Genomic DNA, 14,675 nt, shown 5'->3' with positions numbered 1-14,675 from the left:
AACGGTTATACTATCAAATCTAGGAAAGGCCAGGTATTTTACAACGCTTGACCTAAAATCAGGATTTCATCAAATAACGTTGGCGGAATCCGATAGGGAAAAGACCGCTTTCTCATTAAGTAATGGGAAATATGTGTTCTGCAGGCTTCCCTTCGGTCTGAAGAATGCACCCAGCATTTTTCAAATGGCGATCGACGACGTACTAAGGGAACAAATAGGGAAATACGGCTACGTTTACGTCAGTGACGTTATTATATTTTCAGAAACCGAAGAGGAGCATGTCGAACATATTGAGTGGGTCTTAAAAAGGTTACATGAGGCTAATATGAGGGTTTCTCGCGAAAAATCGCAATTTTTTAAAGGGGACGTTGAATACTTTGGCTTCGTGGTATCTAGAGGAAGCATTAAAACAAGCCCTAGCAAGATAGATGATATTCACAAATATGATAAACCCTCCACTCTCTTTAACGTTAGACCATTTCTGGGTGTGGCAAGCTATTACCGTTGCTTTATAAAGGATTTTGCTTCAATAGGGAACCACTAACGGATATGCTGAAAGGAGACAATGGCAAGGTTTGTGCCCCCCAATCAAAAAAAATAAAAGTGGAATTAGACGAAAAACAATCACAAGCTTTTAATAAATTAAAAGAGGTCCTTACATCAGAGAACGTCATGTTACTCTACCCAGATTTTAGGAGGCCATTGGATCTAACGACGGATGCCTCGTCTTTGGGTTTGGGGGCAGTGCTCTCACAGGACGGTAAGCCAATTACCTTTATTTCGCGAACTCTGAAAGATCGTGAACAAAACTTCGCAACATACAAGCGCGAGCTACTCGCGATAGTCTGGGCCTTAAAAAGTCTTAGAAATTATCTCTATGGCGTAAAGAATTTAAATATTTTTACAGATCGTCAGCTACTGACATTTGCGGTTTCAGACCGAAACCCAAATGCGAAAATAAAACGATGGAAAGCGTTTACCGACGAGCACAACGCTCAAATCTTTTACAAACCCGGTAGAGAAAACCATGTTGCCGATGCGCTGTCACGACAGAACATCCACACTCTAGAAGAGGAAGGTCAATCAGATTTAGCTACAGTTCATAGCGAAATATCGCAATCTTATACGGTGGAAGCATCCGAAAAACCGCTAAATTGTTTCCGAAACCAAATTGTTTTGGAGGAAGCCAACTTGAACCTAAAACGGAATTTTATATATTTCGGCGAGAAAACTCGTCATTTTATTCAATTCATAAATAAAGATAATCTCATTGAAGAAATTAAAATAGCTGTGAACCCAAATGTGGTAAACGCCATACATTGCGCTTTGCCAATACTGGCCAGCATACAACATGAACTTATAAGGTGCTTTCCGGCAACAAAGTTCTGGCACTGTAAAAATATGGTGACCGACATTGTAAATAAAGACGAACAGAGGGAGATTGTTGTTGCCGAACATAATCGAGCTCACAGAGCTGCCCAGGAGAATGTCAAGCAAATTCTTCGTGATTATTACTTCCCAAAAATGACCAAACTGGCAAACGAAGTGGTCGCGAATTGTAAGATCTGCAGTAAGGCCAAATACGATAGGCACCTACGAAAGCAGGAGTATGGTGTAACACCGGTCCCATCATATACCGGAGAAATTTTGCACATTGACATATTCTCAACAGATAAAAAATACTTTTTGACCTGTCTCGACAAGTTTTCGAAATTTGCTGTGGTACAGCCTATACCATCTCGAACTATCTCAGATATAAAATACCCAATATTCAACTAATGAATATATTCCCAGGAACAAAGACTGTTTATTGTGATAACGAGGCCTCTTTAAATTCTGAAACGATAACCTCGTTACTAAAAAATAGCTTCAATGTTGACATCGTCAACGCGCCACCTCTTCATAGCATCTCGAATGGGCAGGTTGAACGCCTCCATAGTACACTTTTGGAGATAGCCAGATGTCTGAAATTGGACAGAAAAATCTGCGAGACGACAGACCTTATATTACTGACAACAATTGAATACAACCGAACGATTCATTCGGTGACCAATTAAAAACCGATTGATATAGTTCACGCTACACCAACCGACATGAGAAATGAGATAACCATGAAAATAACGAAAGCACAACAGGCACAATTGGAAAGAAATAACCCTTCCAGACAGAATAGGGTGTTCGACGTAGGGGAACGCGTATTAGTAAAGACGAATAGATGACTGGGAAATAAACTGTCCCCTTTATATGTCGAAGAAAGGGTTGAGGCAGATCTAGGGACCACAGTTCTCATAAAAGGGAGGGTGCTCCATAAGGACAACCTGAGATGAAAACCGTGGAATATCTTTCAATATTATAAGGTAAATTAAAATAACGTTATTTTCCCCCATCTTTCAGGATCCCCATTATGATGCTCTCCATCCAAACGGCAATAGCAAAATTGACGGACTACTCGACTTCCGATTATATACCGATCCAGGATGGCGACGTAACAGTTTGGACACACTTCGGCTATCTTACCAATCTTACGGTATATAAAGAAATAGCAGAAGAAACGAAAGGACTAACAACGCATTTCCCTTTATCCCATATGATAATGCTACTCGACTCAGACATTTCACACATAAAAGTTCTTTTAACAACACTGGACATTCACCATAGACAGGCTAGGAGTATTAACATTTTAGGTACTGCTCTAAAGGTGATCGCAGGAACACCCGACTTCGAAGACTTTGAAAACTTAAAATTTCGGCAGCAAGAGCTAATAGAATCAGAGGGCATCAGATAGAAATAAACACAAGGATACAGGAAAAATTAAACCAGCTAACGGAAACAGTTAACAAAATTATTAAACACGCAAAGGCTGTACAGATCGATACTCATCATTTGTACGAAACGCTGCTTGTGCGAAATAGAATCCTTATAACCGAAATCGAGACTTTAATTTCAACCATAACCCTTGTAAAGATAGGAATCATAAATCCCCTGATGCTAAACTCGGAAGATGTAAAAAATATTTTTGATGCTCGCTCTACAAATACAACAATTACTGACCTAATGGAGGTATCATATATCAAAGCCCTTTTAGATGGGAGCCTTCTGCATTTCATAATAAAGTATCCTAAACCTACATTAGTTTGTAAGAAAATTATTATTTTCCCTGTTCAACACAATGGAACTATCCTGCACCTTGGGAACAACAAGAACGTTGCCGACTGTGGGAATCAAAATTTGGCGATTGGGAACTGCAACACAACACTCACAACAACTTTTTGCAAAAGATTGCAGCATCCCACATGCGCACAACAGCTGTATTCGAATAATGTTGCTCACTGCAGTATTTGCCCTAGCAACCTTGAACCTATTACTGTGGTTAACGATGGCATTATCATTATAAACGATAACACCGCTTTGATCAAAACTGGCGAAGACTCCGAAAAAAACAATAAGGGGAACTTATTTACTTTCCTTCGACGATGAAGTTTACGTTAACGGATCTAACTTTGTAAACCGAAACGGCATGTTAAAGAAATTATCAGGGCCAGCGGCGACCGTTCTCCTTAATATCACCAACCATCAAGAAGTATTGAGTCTTCCATACCTTCACAGGATAAGTATGGAAAATCTGCGCTTTATCGCAAAAATTGAATCAAGAACTATGACGGGGCCAACAATATCAGGCTTCGCTAGCATTATATTGATTATCGTTTGTAACACTCTAGTTAAAATATGGCAGAGGAGAAGAAAAAATACGCCAATGCCAAGACCTTCAGCATGTCATTGATAACTTTAAGAAGTCCGTGGACGGCCTTCACTTAGAAGGGGAGGAGTTAACACAAGCTAATGCTTCTCAATAAATCTGTCCGCGCATGGCCTGTGTCAGCGAATATCCATTCTCACGCTAGCAGGTGCAGCTCAACGCTGGCAGCGATTAAGAACGCAAGCGTCTGTGTCTTTTTTTTTTTTTTTTTTTTTTTTGCGGGGAGGCTGAAAAATGCCTAATGCACCATAATTGCTGCCGTCGCAGCAACCGTGTGTCCGTAGACTAAAAAACAGCCCCGTTCTGGAACCGTCGCCCACCCCGGCACCACTTTCGCATTACCTCAGGGTGGCGTTCCATATTTCTCATTTTTTAAGAGCCTACTGTTGTCCCTGCGTCCAGGTTCCCGCTATTTGCTCTGAGTGTCCATTTAATCACCACTGCTTCGCATGCGCATTTCTCTGCGCTCCCTCTCAACATCCATCAGGCGTGTCATTACTATAAATGCCATTTTGCTCACTGCAGTCCAGCATTCTTTCCTGCTGCACATATGTGAAACTAAATTTCTCGTGGTAGGTTCCTCCCCAAAGACTCCATGCAAGGTGAGTCTTTCTTCGTGGAAACGGGGGCAGTAGAACATGACGTGTTCTGCGTTTTCTAACTCTGTGGTACACATTGGGCAATGAGGATCTTCCTCTATCCTACGCTTCCATAAATACTCTTTGAAACCGCCATGTCCACTCATTACTTGCGTGAGATGGTAGTTCAGTTCGCCGTGCTTCCGCTCATTCCATTGAGCTACGTTCCAAACTAGTGTGAAAGTCCAACGCCCTTTACTCGAGGCCTCCCACCGTTCTTGCCACTTAGCTATTGTTTGTGTCCTTGCTCTTTTCTTGTCTTCTTCAGATGGTCGCTCGATATTAGTGTTATACAGATCGGCCATTTCGCTTGCCAGTAAGTCCACTGGGATTTTCCGGGTTAGAACCAGGATCGCGTCGTCGGACACCGTCCGATAAGCACTTGCTATTCTTAAAGAAGCAAGTCGGTACGCTGCTAATATATATTTTTGATGGGTCTGTTTAGATCCATACCACACTGGTGCTGCGTATAGTATTATTGAGCTGGTTACTGTGGACAATAGCTGACGTATAGCTTCGCTCGGACCACCAATGTTAGGCTTTATTCGCATAAGTGATCCATTAACTTTGGTAATTTTCTCCCCCACCGCTCTGAAGTGCTCTTTGAAAGTTAACTTAGAGTCAATGTGCACTCCTAAGTATTTTAAGGAATCCTTTGAGGTGATTTGATGATCCCCGACAGTTAAGACTAACTCGTTCGCCGACCGTTTGGAGCTTACTAATAACACTTCCGTCTTTTGGCTAGCCAACTCCAGTCCTGTATTGGTCAGCCATTCCTTTATTCTTGCTACGGCGTCATTACATAATGCTTGAAGCAGGTCCAGTTTCTTGGCCACTACTACCACTGCAATATCATCAGCATATCCCACAATTTGCGTGTTTTCTGGTAGATCAATCTTTAGCACCCCGTCATACATTACATTCCAAAGCGTTGGACCGAGAACAGATCCCTGTGGGACGCCTCCTGTGATTTTGTACTCTTTAGCTCCTTGATCCGTGTCAAAAAGAAGTACTCTGTCTTTAAGATAGCTACCTATAATTCTGCGTAAGTAAGCTGGAGTGCCGAAGCTTTGCAGCGCTGCCATTATCTGCATCCAGTTCGCAGTGTTAAAAGCATTCTTGATGTCCAACATAATCAGTGCACAGAACTTCCTTTTATTTTGGCCTCCAGAGATAGCTTCTCTAGCTATATTGACGACTGTTTGTATTGCATCTACGGTGGATCTTGATTTGCGAAATCCATATTGACTATTCGATAAGCCACCTGGTCTTTCTAGAGTCAGCTGTAGGCGCTCACTAATTATACGCTCGAAAATCTTCCCTAGGGAATCCAGCATACAAAGTGGCCTATATGAGGATTGTTGGTCCGGCCGTTTACCACGTTTCAGCAATAGGACAAGTCTTTGTCGTTTCCACGGGCGAGGGAACACGCCTTCTTGCATACAGGCATTAAAAAGATCAGTAAATAATGTAGCCCTAGTTGTAATCGCGGCTTTAAGGGCTATGTTTGGTACTTCGTCGGGTCCTGGGGATTTGTTATCAGCAACTCTTTTTGCAGCGTCCAGCACCTCTTGCTCTGTAATTTGCGGAATTTCCGTACTTTCTAGATCCTCGCTTGGATAAGTCCAGCGATCTTGCGCCGGGAAAAGTGTTTCAACAATAATATTCATCAGTATCGGGCACGTAGGTTGCTGTGATATCGGTCCTTTAACTTTGGCCATCACAGTTCTGTAGGCTGATCCCCAAGGATCTAGGTCGACATTATCCAGCAGTTCCCTAAAGCATAACTTCTTGCTCTTTTTTATGGCATTTTTAAGTGCCTTTCTTTATGCGACATAGGTGCTGTGTAGCTCTGCATATTGTGGTGATGAGCGTGCCCTCTGCGCTATTCTTCGTGCTTTGTGGCATTTTCTACGCTCTTCCGCAATTTCGTCATTCCACCAATATACCGGAGTGCGCTGTGCTTTTCCGCGACTTCTGGGCATGGCAGCATCACATGCCATACATAGCAACTTAGTGATTTGAACCGACTGGTCTTCCGCATGCGATTCTCGTACTATGGCGTCCTTCCAGATAATGTCAAATATTTATGGGTCGAAAAGGTGCTGTTTCCATTTCCTACTTTGTCGATGTCTTGCTGCTACCGTTCGTGGAGTTTCGAGCAGCTCTACGCTAATAGCTTTATGGTCGCTGTGTGTGCAGACGTTGCTTATGGACCATTTTGCTCATCTTGCTATTTCGCTGCTAGCGAAGGTGAGATCTATAATGGATCGTCTGGTACCTGTATCGAAGGTATATATCCCTGGTTCATTTAGGAGTTCTAGCCTCAAAGAAGTAAGACTTTCGAGGAGAACTCTCCCTCTTTCGTTGGTTCGTCTACTTCCCCACACAGATGACCATGCATTGAAGTCTCCACACACTAAAAGCGGGTGTTTACCTCGTGCTTCAATGGTGATCCCGTATATCATGTCTTCGAACTCGGCGATGGTCATGCTCGGAGGGGCATAGCAACTGAAGACGTATATACCGTTGATTTTTGCCCACGTGAATCCTGCTACCGTTGGCGTCATAATTTCCTGTGGGAGAAATTTCCCTGGTGCCCAAATTGAGGCTTTCCCTGCTGAAACTGAGAGCCAACCCTGCTCCTGGCGATTTTTGTATTGTTCAGAGAGTACCACTATGTCATATCCTCCTTCATAGACTGTTTGGGATAATAGCTCTTGGGTTGCCTCGCAATGGTTTAAATTGAGCTGCAATACCCTCATGAGACAGTCATTTTGCTGCCCTCTCGTTGTGGGCATTTAAAACTGCCTGCTGAATGTTGTCCCCCACATAGCGCGCATTTCGGTGCATTTTCGCAATTTGCAGCCTTATGACCTTCCTGGCCGCATTTCCTGCATAGGCTAGACCTATCTACAGTCTCCTTACATTTCTGAGCTATATGCCCGTAGCCCCAGCACCTATAACAGCGTTTTTCTTGCTTGAGCTCTCTAATTCGGCAGGAAACCCATCCTACCCGGATTCTTTGCGTATTAAGAACCGCCTTGGCATCATCCGCTGTAAGGCTTATAAGTGCCGACTTCGTGCCACTGTACCCTGTGCGTATGCTTTTTATGGCAGCCACATCTGGAAGTTTGATGTTGCATTGCTGGTGGAGGGCGTTGCAAATCTCCTCGGGCGTAGTAATCTCATCGAGATCTCTGCACTGTAGCGTGACCATTTGGGATTTTGTTATAACTTTAGCCGAGTCCTTTAGTACCGCTTCAATTTCTGCTTGGTACGCGCTTGTTTTCCCATCTTGCGATTTTTTCAGCTCTAGTAACAGCTCTCCTTTCGCCGTTCTTCTAATCGTTTTGACGTCATCACCCAGGGATTTTAATTCGTCGCATCTTCTCACTTTACGCAATATGTCGGCGTACGTCGCATCCCCCGCCTTGGAAATGATGATTGCATCCGGTCTAGCCTTAAGTGATTTTTTCTTGCTCTTCTTTTTGGCTAACTGCCACTCTCCCGTCTTTTGGGCTGCAGTTTCCTCTTTCCGCTCCGTCTTCTCTTGCGTTTCTTGCCGTCGTTTGTGTCCACCCACGTGCCCTGGTAAGACATCTTTTAGAGTAGTAGTGGGTTTTACCACGTTGTTCTCCTTGGTCGAGTACGAATTATTCCTCGGTCGCTTTCCGGGGGGTGATGGACTTCTATCCTTTGCGCATTCGCTTGCACGCAATTTATGTTCTAAATTCTTTGCCTCTAGGGCCGACTCGATGTACAGCACTTTTATTACGGAGGCCAAGCGCTTGATTTCCGCGTGTATATTATTACGCCCTATGAAGAACTGCATCAAGTCCTCAATCGCCTTGCCTAGCTTGGTAATCTTTTTCTCTCCAGGGGGGTTTTGCTGATTTAACGCAGCTGACGCCTGCTTAATTAGCTCACTTAATAATGGTGTGCCCGTTTGAGCCTTGCTGTCGGAGTTCTTTTGGCAAAGCTTCGGTGTAGCACCCGGCGACAACGCTCCTTGCTTGCTTTCGGCCTCCGCTCCTTTGGGTTTCGTTACCACTTGCGACGAAATGTTAAGGCCCCCAGCCGATGGGCCACGCCCTTCTGGAGAGCGAGCTAGCTTCCTTCCTACAAATGGATTGAACGCCATTTCATTCTCCTGTGTTTGGTTTTTTATTTTAGTATTGTTGTTGCTCATCATTTATTTAATTGGGTCCCCACTTGAGGCCGCTATCTTGGTCCGAGTGTGCAGTTACCTATATAGATCCCGTGGTTGTCTATGCGAAGGCAGGGAGGCCACGTGAAGGTTGACGCAGTCCCTCATGAAGACTGCGTTCAGAGCCAGATCAGTATTAATCGGGAGGATCTCAACCGAACCTGCACCACCAACTTAATGATGACGGACTTTGAACGTACCCCAAGGCCTGCCAAGGTTTTAACGGGACGGAGACGAATGGGACATTAACCGGAAAGTCATTTCGACGGTGTGTCAAGCCGTGTACTGAGATTTCCGAATGCCACATTCGCCAGCCCTTAACAAACATATCCGAGTCGTTGATTCCAGTATACCTTAATTAAGACCTTACTGGGCTCAGTCTTAATGTGACAATCACCTTAAATTTACAAATAATTTACCTCTTTACCTTCCTGAGTGTGTATCCCACGTCGTATAGTTGCCTCCCTATCTTGGGTAGGTATTCCCTCGAAGCAACCCCGCACTAGGCTGTGGATGCTTAATTCAGGGCGGCATCTACTCGCCCTGTCACTGGAGGTTCTCAGGGTGCGTTAGGCCTTTTAAGCCAAACCCTCCTCACCAGCCGCTCTTGGTCGAGGGCTGCTTATTTGATATTCGCAGCTAACCTAATTAATAGGCCGTTCACTGTCCGCCAGCAGTGACCCCCTTGGCCTGAGCTCAGCCAGGACTGTGTCTCTTTGGCTGCCTTCAAGACTAAGGTGCAGGGTTTTTAAGTAGGCACTTCAGAATGTAAGTTCATTTAGTTTTTGGCATGACAATGAATAAAACGTATTATTGTAATAAACTCTAAACTGCAAATGACTTTTAATGGATTACCATGAAACAGTAAAACTTACACATGTCATACAAACATATTCCAGGGTTACCCTCCGTTCATTTTCCTACATGGTTATTTTCCATTAGGTTGTTACCATAGCTCTCAACTGAGTATGTAATGTTCGGTTACACCCGAACTTAACCTTCCTTACTTGTTGAGTCTAATATCGTAGGATTTGCACATGATATTAGGAATTTTGCGCTTCTGTCCACGCCTTTCCTGCTTGATGGATTATATGCTACTCATATGGGCAAATCCCAAAAACTTTTACTTTTTTGGATACTCGGGTTTTACGTACGGGCAAAAAACTTAAGGCCAGAAAAAGGTACAAGAACATTAAGTTTGACCTTTTTACTATCCGATTTGATGATTTTAAAAATGAAGAAAGTTGATAGTAAGTTTTTGCAGAACTTCGAAACGTAAAAAACGTACTTCGTTCACATATCTATATGTTTTTAAAGTTTCAAAAGAATCGGGATAAAGGTGTTAAAATAAATGTGTTGCAAACTTTGCAGTAAAAAATATTTGGCGGTTATTCGGTTTTATATTTTTACCGATATCTACAAAATCGGGTCTCGTATATCAAAGAAATTTTACATAGCTAACAACTGCATATATCTCCATATTTTGTTAAAATTTCGATATAATCGGTTAAGAAGTGTTGAAATAAATGTATATTTAACATTGCGACCTCAATTTATAATCATGATCAATGGAATCTGCCCTTCATGGGCTCACTGTACAAAGATCACTCCTCTACAAACACTTTACCCTAGCTGCTTTCCTAGACACAGGAGGCGCAACGAAACCATCGCTATTCCCAAATCCCTTCAAAGGACATGTAGTTCACAACTACATTTGCGGATAGACTAAATCAGTGTATGAAAACAAAACTATACAAATGAATATGGATTGCGTAATAATGGCCCGTAACGTGGGAAGAGAAACACCCCCGGGGTTACAGTCTCTCCCCACTACTGAACGAGGTACTACTCGACTTCGATAATAAGGGATTGAGGGGCAGTGGATCATGCAGATAATGTTTTTATGGCAGTTTCGGGATGTTTTCCTCCAGCGTTAGGTGAAACCAGCTGACTGCACTTAGCAGGTTATAAGTGGGCTGCATCGAACTGCCTTGGTATCAATACGAACCAAAACTAAGATGCCTATATTTCGACTGTCTTCACTAAATGGTAAAGATATCTCGCTCTCAACGAGGGTAAAATTACTTGGTGTCTAAATAGACAACTAAACAGTCCTGAATTATGTGCGTTTCCTAGACCTAGTATGCGGCTTACGAGTTGACATGTCTTTTTTATTTACTTACCGCATATTTGCGAAATGCATATCCATAGCACCACCATTCGGAAAGTTCTCAATCATGCGGTCCATCAGCTTGCAAAAGCAACTATAACAAAGCGATTCGTCATCAAATATGACGAGCAATGGAGCAACTAAGTCGCACATGCCCTGCATGTAACCTATTTCCAAATGCTCCCAAACATATCTGGAAATATGGGTCAGTTAAATTCAGCAACCAAAAAAAAGTTAAATTTTTTGACTTACGTCGATATTACATTTCTGAGCTTATACAAATTTTCATTAGCGAAATACCAATAATTACGATCACAACGCTGCACATCCTTTTCGATGCGATGCAGGTTCAAACCAAATTGCTCCAGCAATTCGCTCTGTAAAGTAAAAAATTGTTTTACATTACGAGATCCAAATCTTGAATTCCTTTTCTAAAAACTTACACTATAAACACCACCATTCGAGCTAGCAGGCGATACACACGCCGACTTAGGTTCATGCAGTGCGTCCATTGTGGTCATACCGCTAGCGCCCGCCAAAGATGCTTCAGTATTTGCTTCAATTGATGATTGTTCCATCAGCGTTGACATTCGCTCACTTTCTGACTTCTCATCAGCAGGAAACCAATTCGCCACCTCAATGGAAGCATTTGTAATTATAACTGCCGAAGGGCGACTGGCTAAGTTATATTCTTCTGGTGACTTTTTATGTTCATCTACATCCGCTTGCGCACTCGCCGAAGGCGTATCTTCATCAACTGCTTCAGAGCGTAAATCGTCAGCACTTAAGAACTCTGGACTCATAATACTTTTCTCCCGCTCTTCAGTTGAATTCAAATTAGCTGACTCGGAGGTATGCAAATTCAAATCCGTATAACCAATACCGGCGCCTACGGTTTCGTAGGTACTAGAAGATGAAAGTGACGTCATTTCACTTTGCGCTGCTGTTGTGCCTTCTTCATTCTTTTCCACAGGTAGTTGTTCACTCGCGCTTGAGTTCGAAGCTGTTTCATTGACGCCAGCCTCAATGATTTGCTGTTGGTCGGTTTTTAATTCATTTTCTTTTTGCTTCATTTCAACTTGTCTTTCACTGCGGCATTCTTCCTCTTCCATTAGTTCATCCACGTTACCAGAATCTGTGCTAGTCTTGGCAGCTCGTGGTGTTGGTTTAACTGTCAAATAATTTTTGGTATTTCCATCTATTTCCTCGGCTTGCACCTGCCGCTGTTGATTTTCATCATACTCTAGATCACCCGGATCAGATATATCAGATATTTCCTCAAATACTTCATTTTCCAATTCAGCATTATCGATTTCCACTGCTCGCACTGTCTTATCGTTACCGCTATTACTACCCGAACTGAGTTTGGCTACTGCGCATGCTGTTTTCTCTTTTTCCCGCTGTTGTACGATTGCATCAACCGCCAGCCATTCGCTCATTGTTGTCTCATAATAATGTTTGCACGCCTCATCCTGCTTTTGGCGATCTTCAGTTGTAGAACCAAACCTAGAAAGAGAATTTAGTATTTCTGATTTGCTTCCAACAATTTCAGCAAAACAAAAATCACCTATAATGGCCGAGCAAATATGGCCACACCTGCTTTCGTAATTCTGGGCAGACACCTCCAAAGTATACAAGCCGATAAACATCTATATCATTTGCCACCACACCATCCATATTTAATGCTTCCCAGCGTTCTTTAGTTAAACCCTCTTCGTCGGCCTTAACTAAAGGTTAAAAAAAAGTTATTGAAAACTTTAGGCGCGAACAAAAAAGACATTATTAAATTATTCTCATTCTTAAACTTACGTTCCGGTGTTATACGCCCATTCACAAGCCCCGAGAGATGTGTGCGAACTGTCGATAAATGTCTACAATAGGCAAGCCAACCATAGAATGCTCGCGATATTATTTGTCTTCTCATTGTCGAACAAACCATCTCAATACTTGTGTTCTGTTTGGACTGTACCTGGGTAAAAGAGGTTAGGAAAGAGAAGCTGTTTGAGATATGTACTAGCCCAAACCACTATTAACTCGTATACCCAGCATTTTTATCAAGAAACTTTTCTCACAGCAGCATATCACTTAAAAGGGTAAATACCACACCCAGAAAATATGCTCGTATTAAAGCTTATGCATTTTTCTTTAATGCCAAATTAAAATATTGCGCTTATTACAACATGATAAAACAAAAGCAAAAACAAATTTAATAAACCTTTAAAAAAGAGAAAACAATTTGACCATTAGTAATTCGTACAGTGATCTTTATATATTTTAGAATTGAGAAACGTCGCCTTCATTTTTTAACACGGTTTGCAGCCGCTGGGGCATTGTGCCAACCAAGCTTTTGCATTCTTCGGAAGTTATAATAGAGTCCCAAATTTCCTGAATTTTGGACCTTAATCCGTCAATAGTTCTTTAAGGGTTGTTTCGCAGCTTTCTTTTCATGAATGTCCACAAGCTTTCAATGGGATTAAAGTCCGGGATGGATGATGGTCAGTCAGTTTGAATATTATTTTGCTGAAACCATTTTTTAGTTTTTTTTGCAGAATGGGGAGTAGCACCATCATTTTGAAATATATATTCCCCACAGTTAACAATTTTTGATACAGAAGAATAAGATTTTCCTCCAGGATATCAATGTATTTGTGGTAATTGTTCCATTTATGAATTTAAGTTGCCCTACACCTTTTGCTGATATGCATCCCTAAACCATCAAGCTCGCCGGAAACTTTGTGGTACGTCTTAAACAGTCCCGGTGATATGCTCGGTTTTCCTCCGAATAACTCTTTTTCTTGCATCGCATTCCCGTCCCACAGTTTTTCCAATCCGATCTGACCATTCTTTCGCAATGTTTTTTAAAGAACTCCGACTTTTTTGCTGTATTATATTGTCTAACACACGAGTATCGCGAGCAGTGTTACAGCTCCCTCTTTTTTTGTAATTTTGTACTATACTTTGTATAGTAGATCTCGATAACTTTAGATCTGATGATATTTTGGCAGAACTTTTGTTCAGATTTTACCTTTTCTATTATTAAATTACGAATTTCAGCACATATCGGCTTACCACGAGCCATTGTTGGATACTGTATACTAACACAGTTTATTAAAAAAAACACGTGCTTTGCCTTTTGAACCAAGTCTTTACTTAAGATCAACGGTTTTTAGACGGTTTTATTTAGCTTGACTTGACAGGCAGGCCGTACGGCCGCATGCACGGCCGTTGTGAACGAATTTTGTAATTGAAATTTAAGTAACATCCCGATGAGCTACAAGTTTGAAACTTGGAATATTGTTCAGAACCCGATGACAATGCAATAATAAGAAAAAAAAGTGCCGCTAGGTGGCACAAGGATCGAGATATTCACAAAAATCGTATTTGGGGTCCGATTTGGCTCATATTTGGAACACTTAATATATACAAGAATAGAAAGCGACCTATGAAAAACAATCGCCGCTAGGTGACGCAAGGATGAAGATATTCACAAAAATCGTATTTGTAATCCGATTTGGCTCATGTTTGGAACACATAATACATACAAGAATAGAAAGCGACCTATGAAAAACAATCGCCGCTAGGTGGCGCACGGATCAAGATATTCACAAAAATCGTATTTGTAGTCCGATTTGGCAGATGTTTGGAACACATTATACATACTAGAAGAGAAAGCGACCTATGAAAAACAATCGCCGCTAGGTGGCGCAAGAATCAAGATATTCACAAAAATCGTATTTGTGGTCCGATTTGGCTCATGTTTGGAACACATAATACATACTAGAATAGAAAGCGACCTATGAAAAACAATCGCCGCTAGGTGGCGCAAGGATCACGATATACACAAAAATCGTATTTGTGATCCGATGTGGCTCATGTTTGGAACACATAATACATACAAGA

The 14,675-nt window shown here is 42.0% G+C and overlaps 1 protein-coding gene across 1 annotated transcript in view; it reads right to left on the bottom strand.

Moving 5' to 3' along the window:
- The window catches only part of LOC137250545 (small G protein signaling modulator 1-like), a 150,653-nt gene that overhangs the window by 16,217 nt on the left and 119,761 nt on the right, over positions 1–14,675 (bottom strand). Inside the window, exons 7-13 of the mRNA XM_067783529.1 lie at positions 12,585–12,744; positions 12,343–12,502; positions 11,622–12,281; positions 11,509–11,582; positions 11,219–11,454; positions 11,028–11,152; positions 10,789–10,968 (exon numbers count right to left, since the gene is read on the bottom strand). Coding sequence (XP_067639630.1) covers positions 10,789–10,968; positions 11,028–11,152; positions 11,219–11,454; positions 11,509–11,582; positions 11,622–12,281; positions 12,343–12,502; positions 12,585–12,744 — 1,595 coding nt within the window. The remainder of the gene's footprint in view (positions 1–10,788; positions 10,969–11,027; positions 11,153–11,218; positions 11,455–11,508; positions 11,583–11,621; positions 12,282–12,342; positions 12,503–12,584; positions 12,745–14,675) is intronic.

This window comes from Eurosta solidaginis, chromosome 4 (genome assembly GCF_040869045.1).
Source record: "Eurosta solidaginis isolate ZX-2024a chromosome 4, ASM4086904v1, whole genome shotgun sequence".
NCBI classification, from domain to species: domain Eukaryota; kingdom Metazoa; phylum Arthropoda; class Insecta; order Diptera; family Tephritidae; genus Eurosta; species Eurosta solidaginis.
This window is presented reverse-complemented; position numbering and strand designations above follow the sequence as displayed.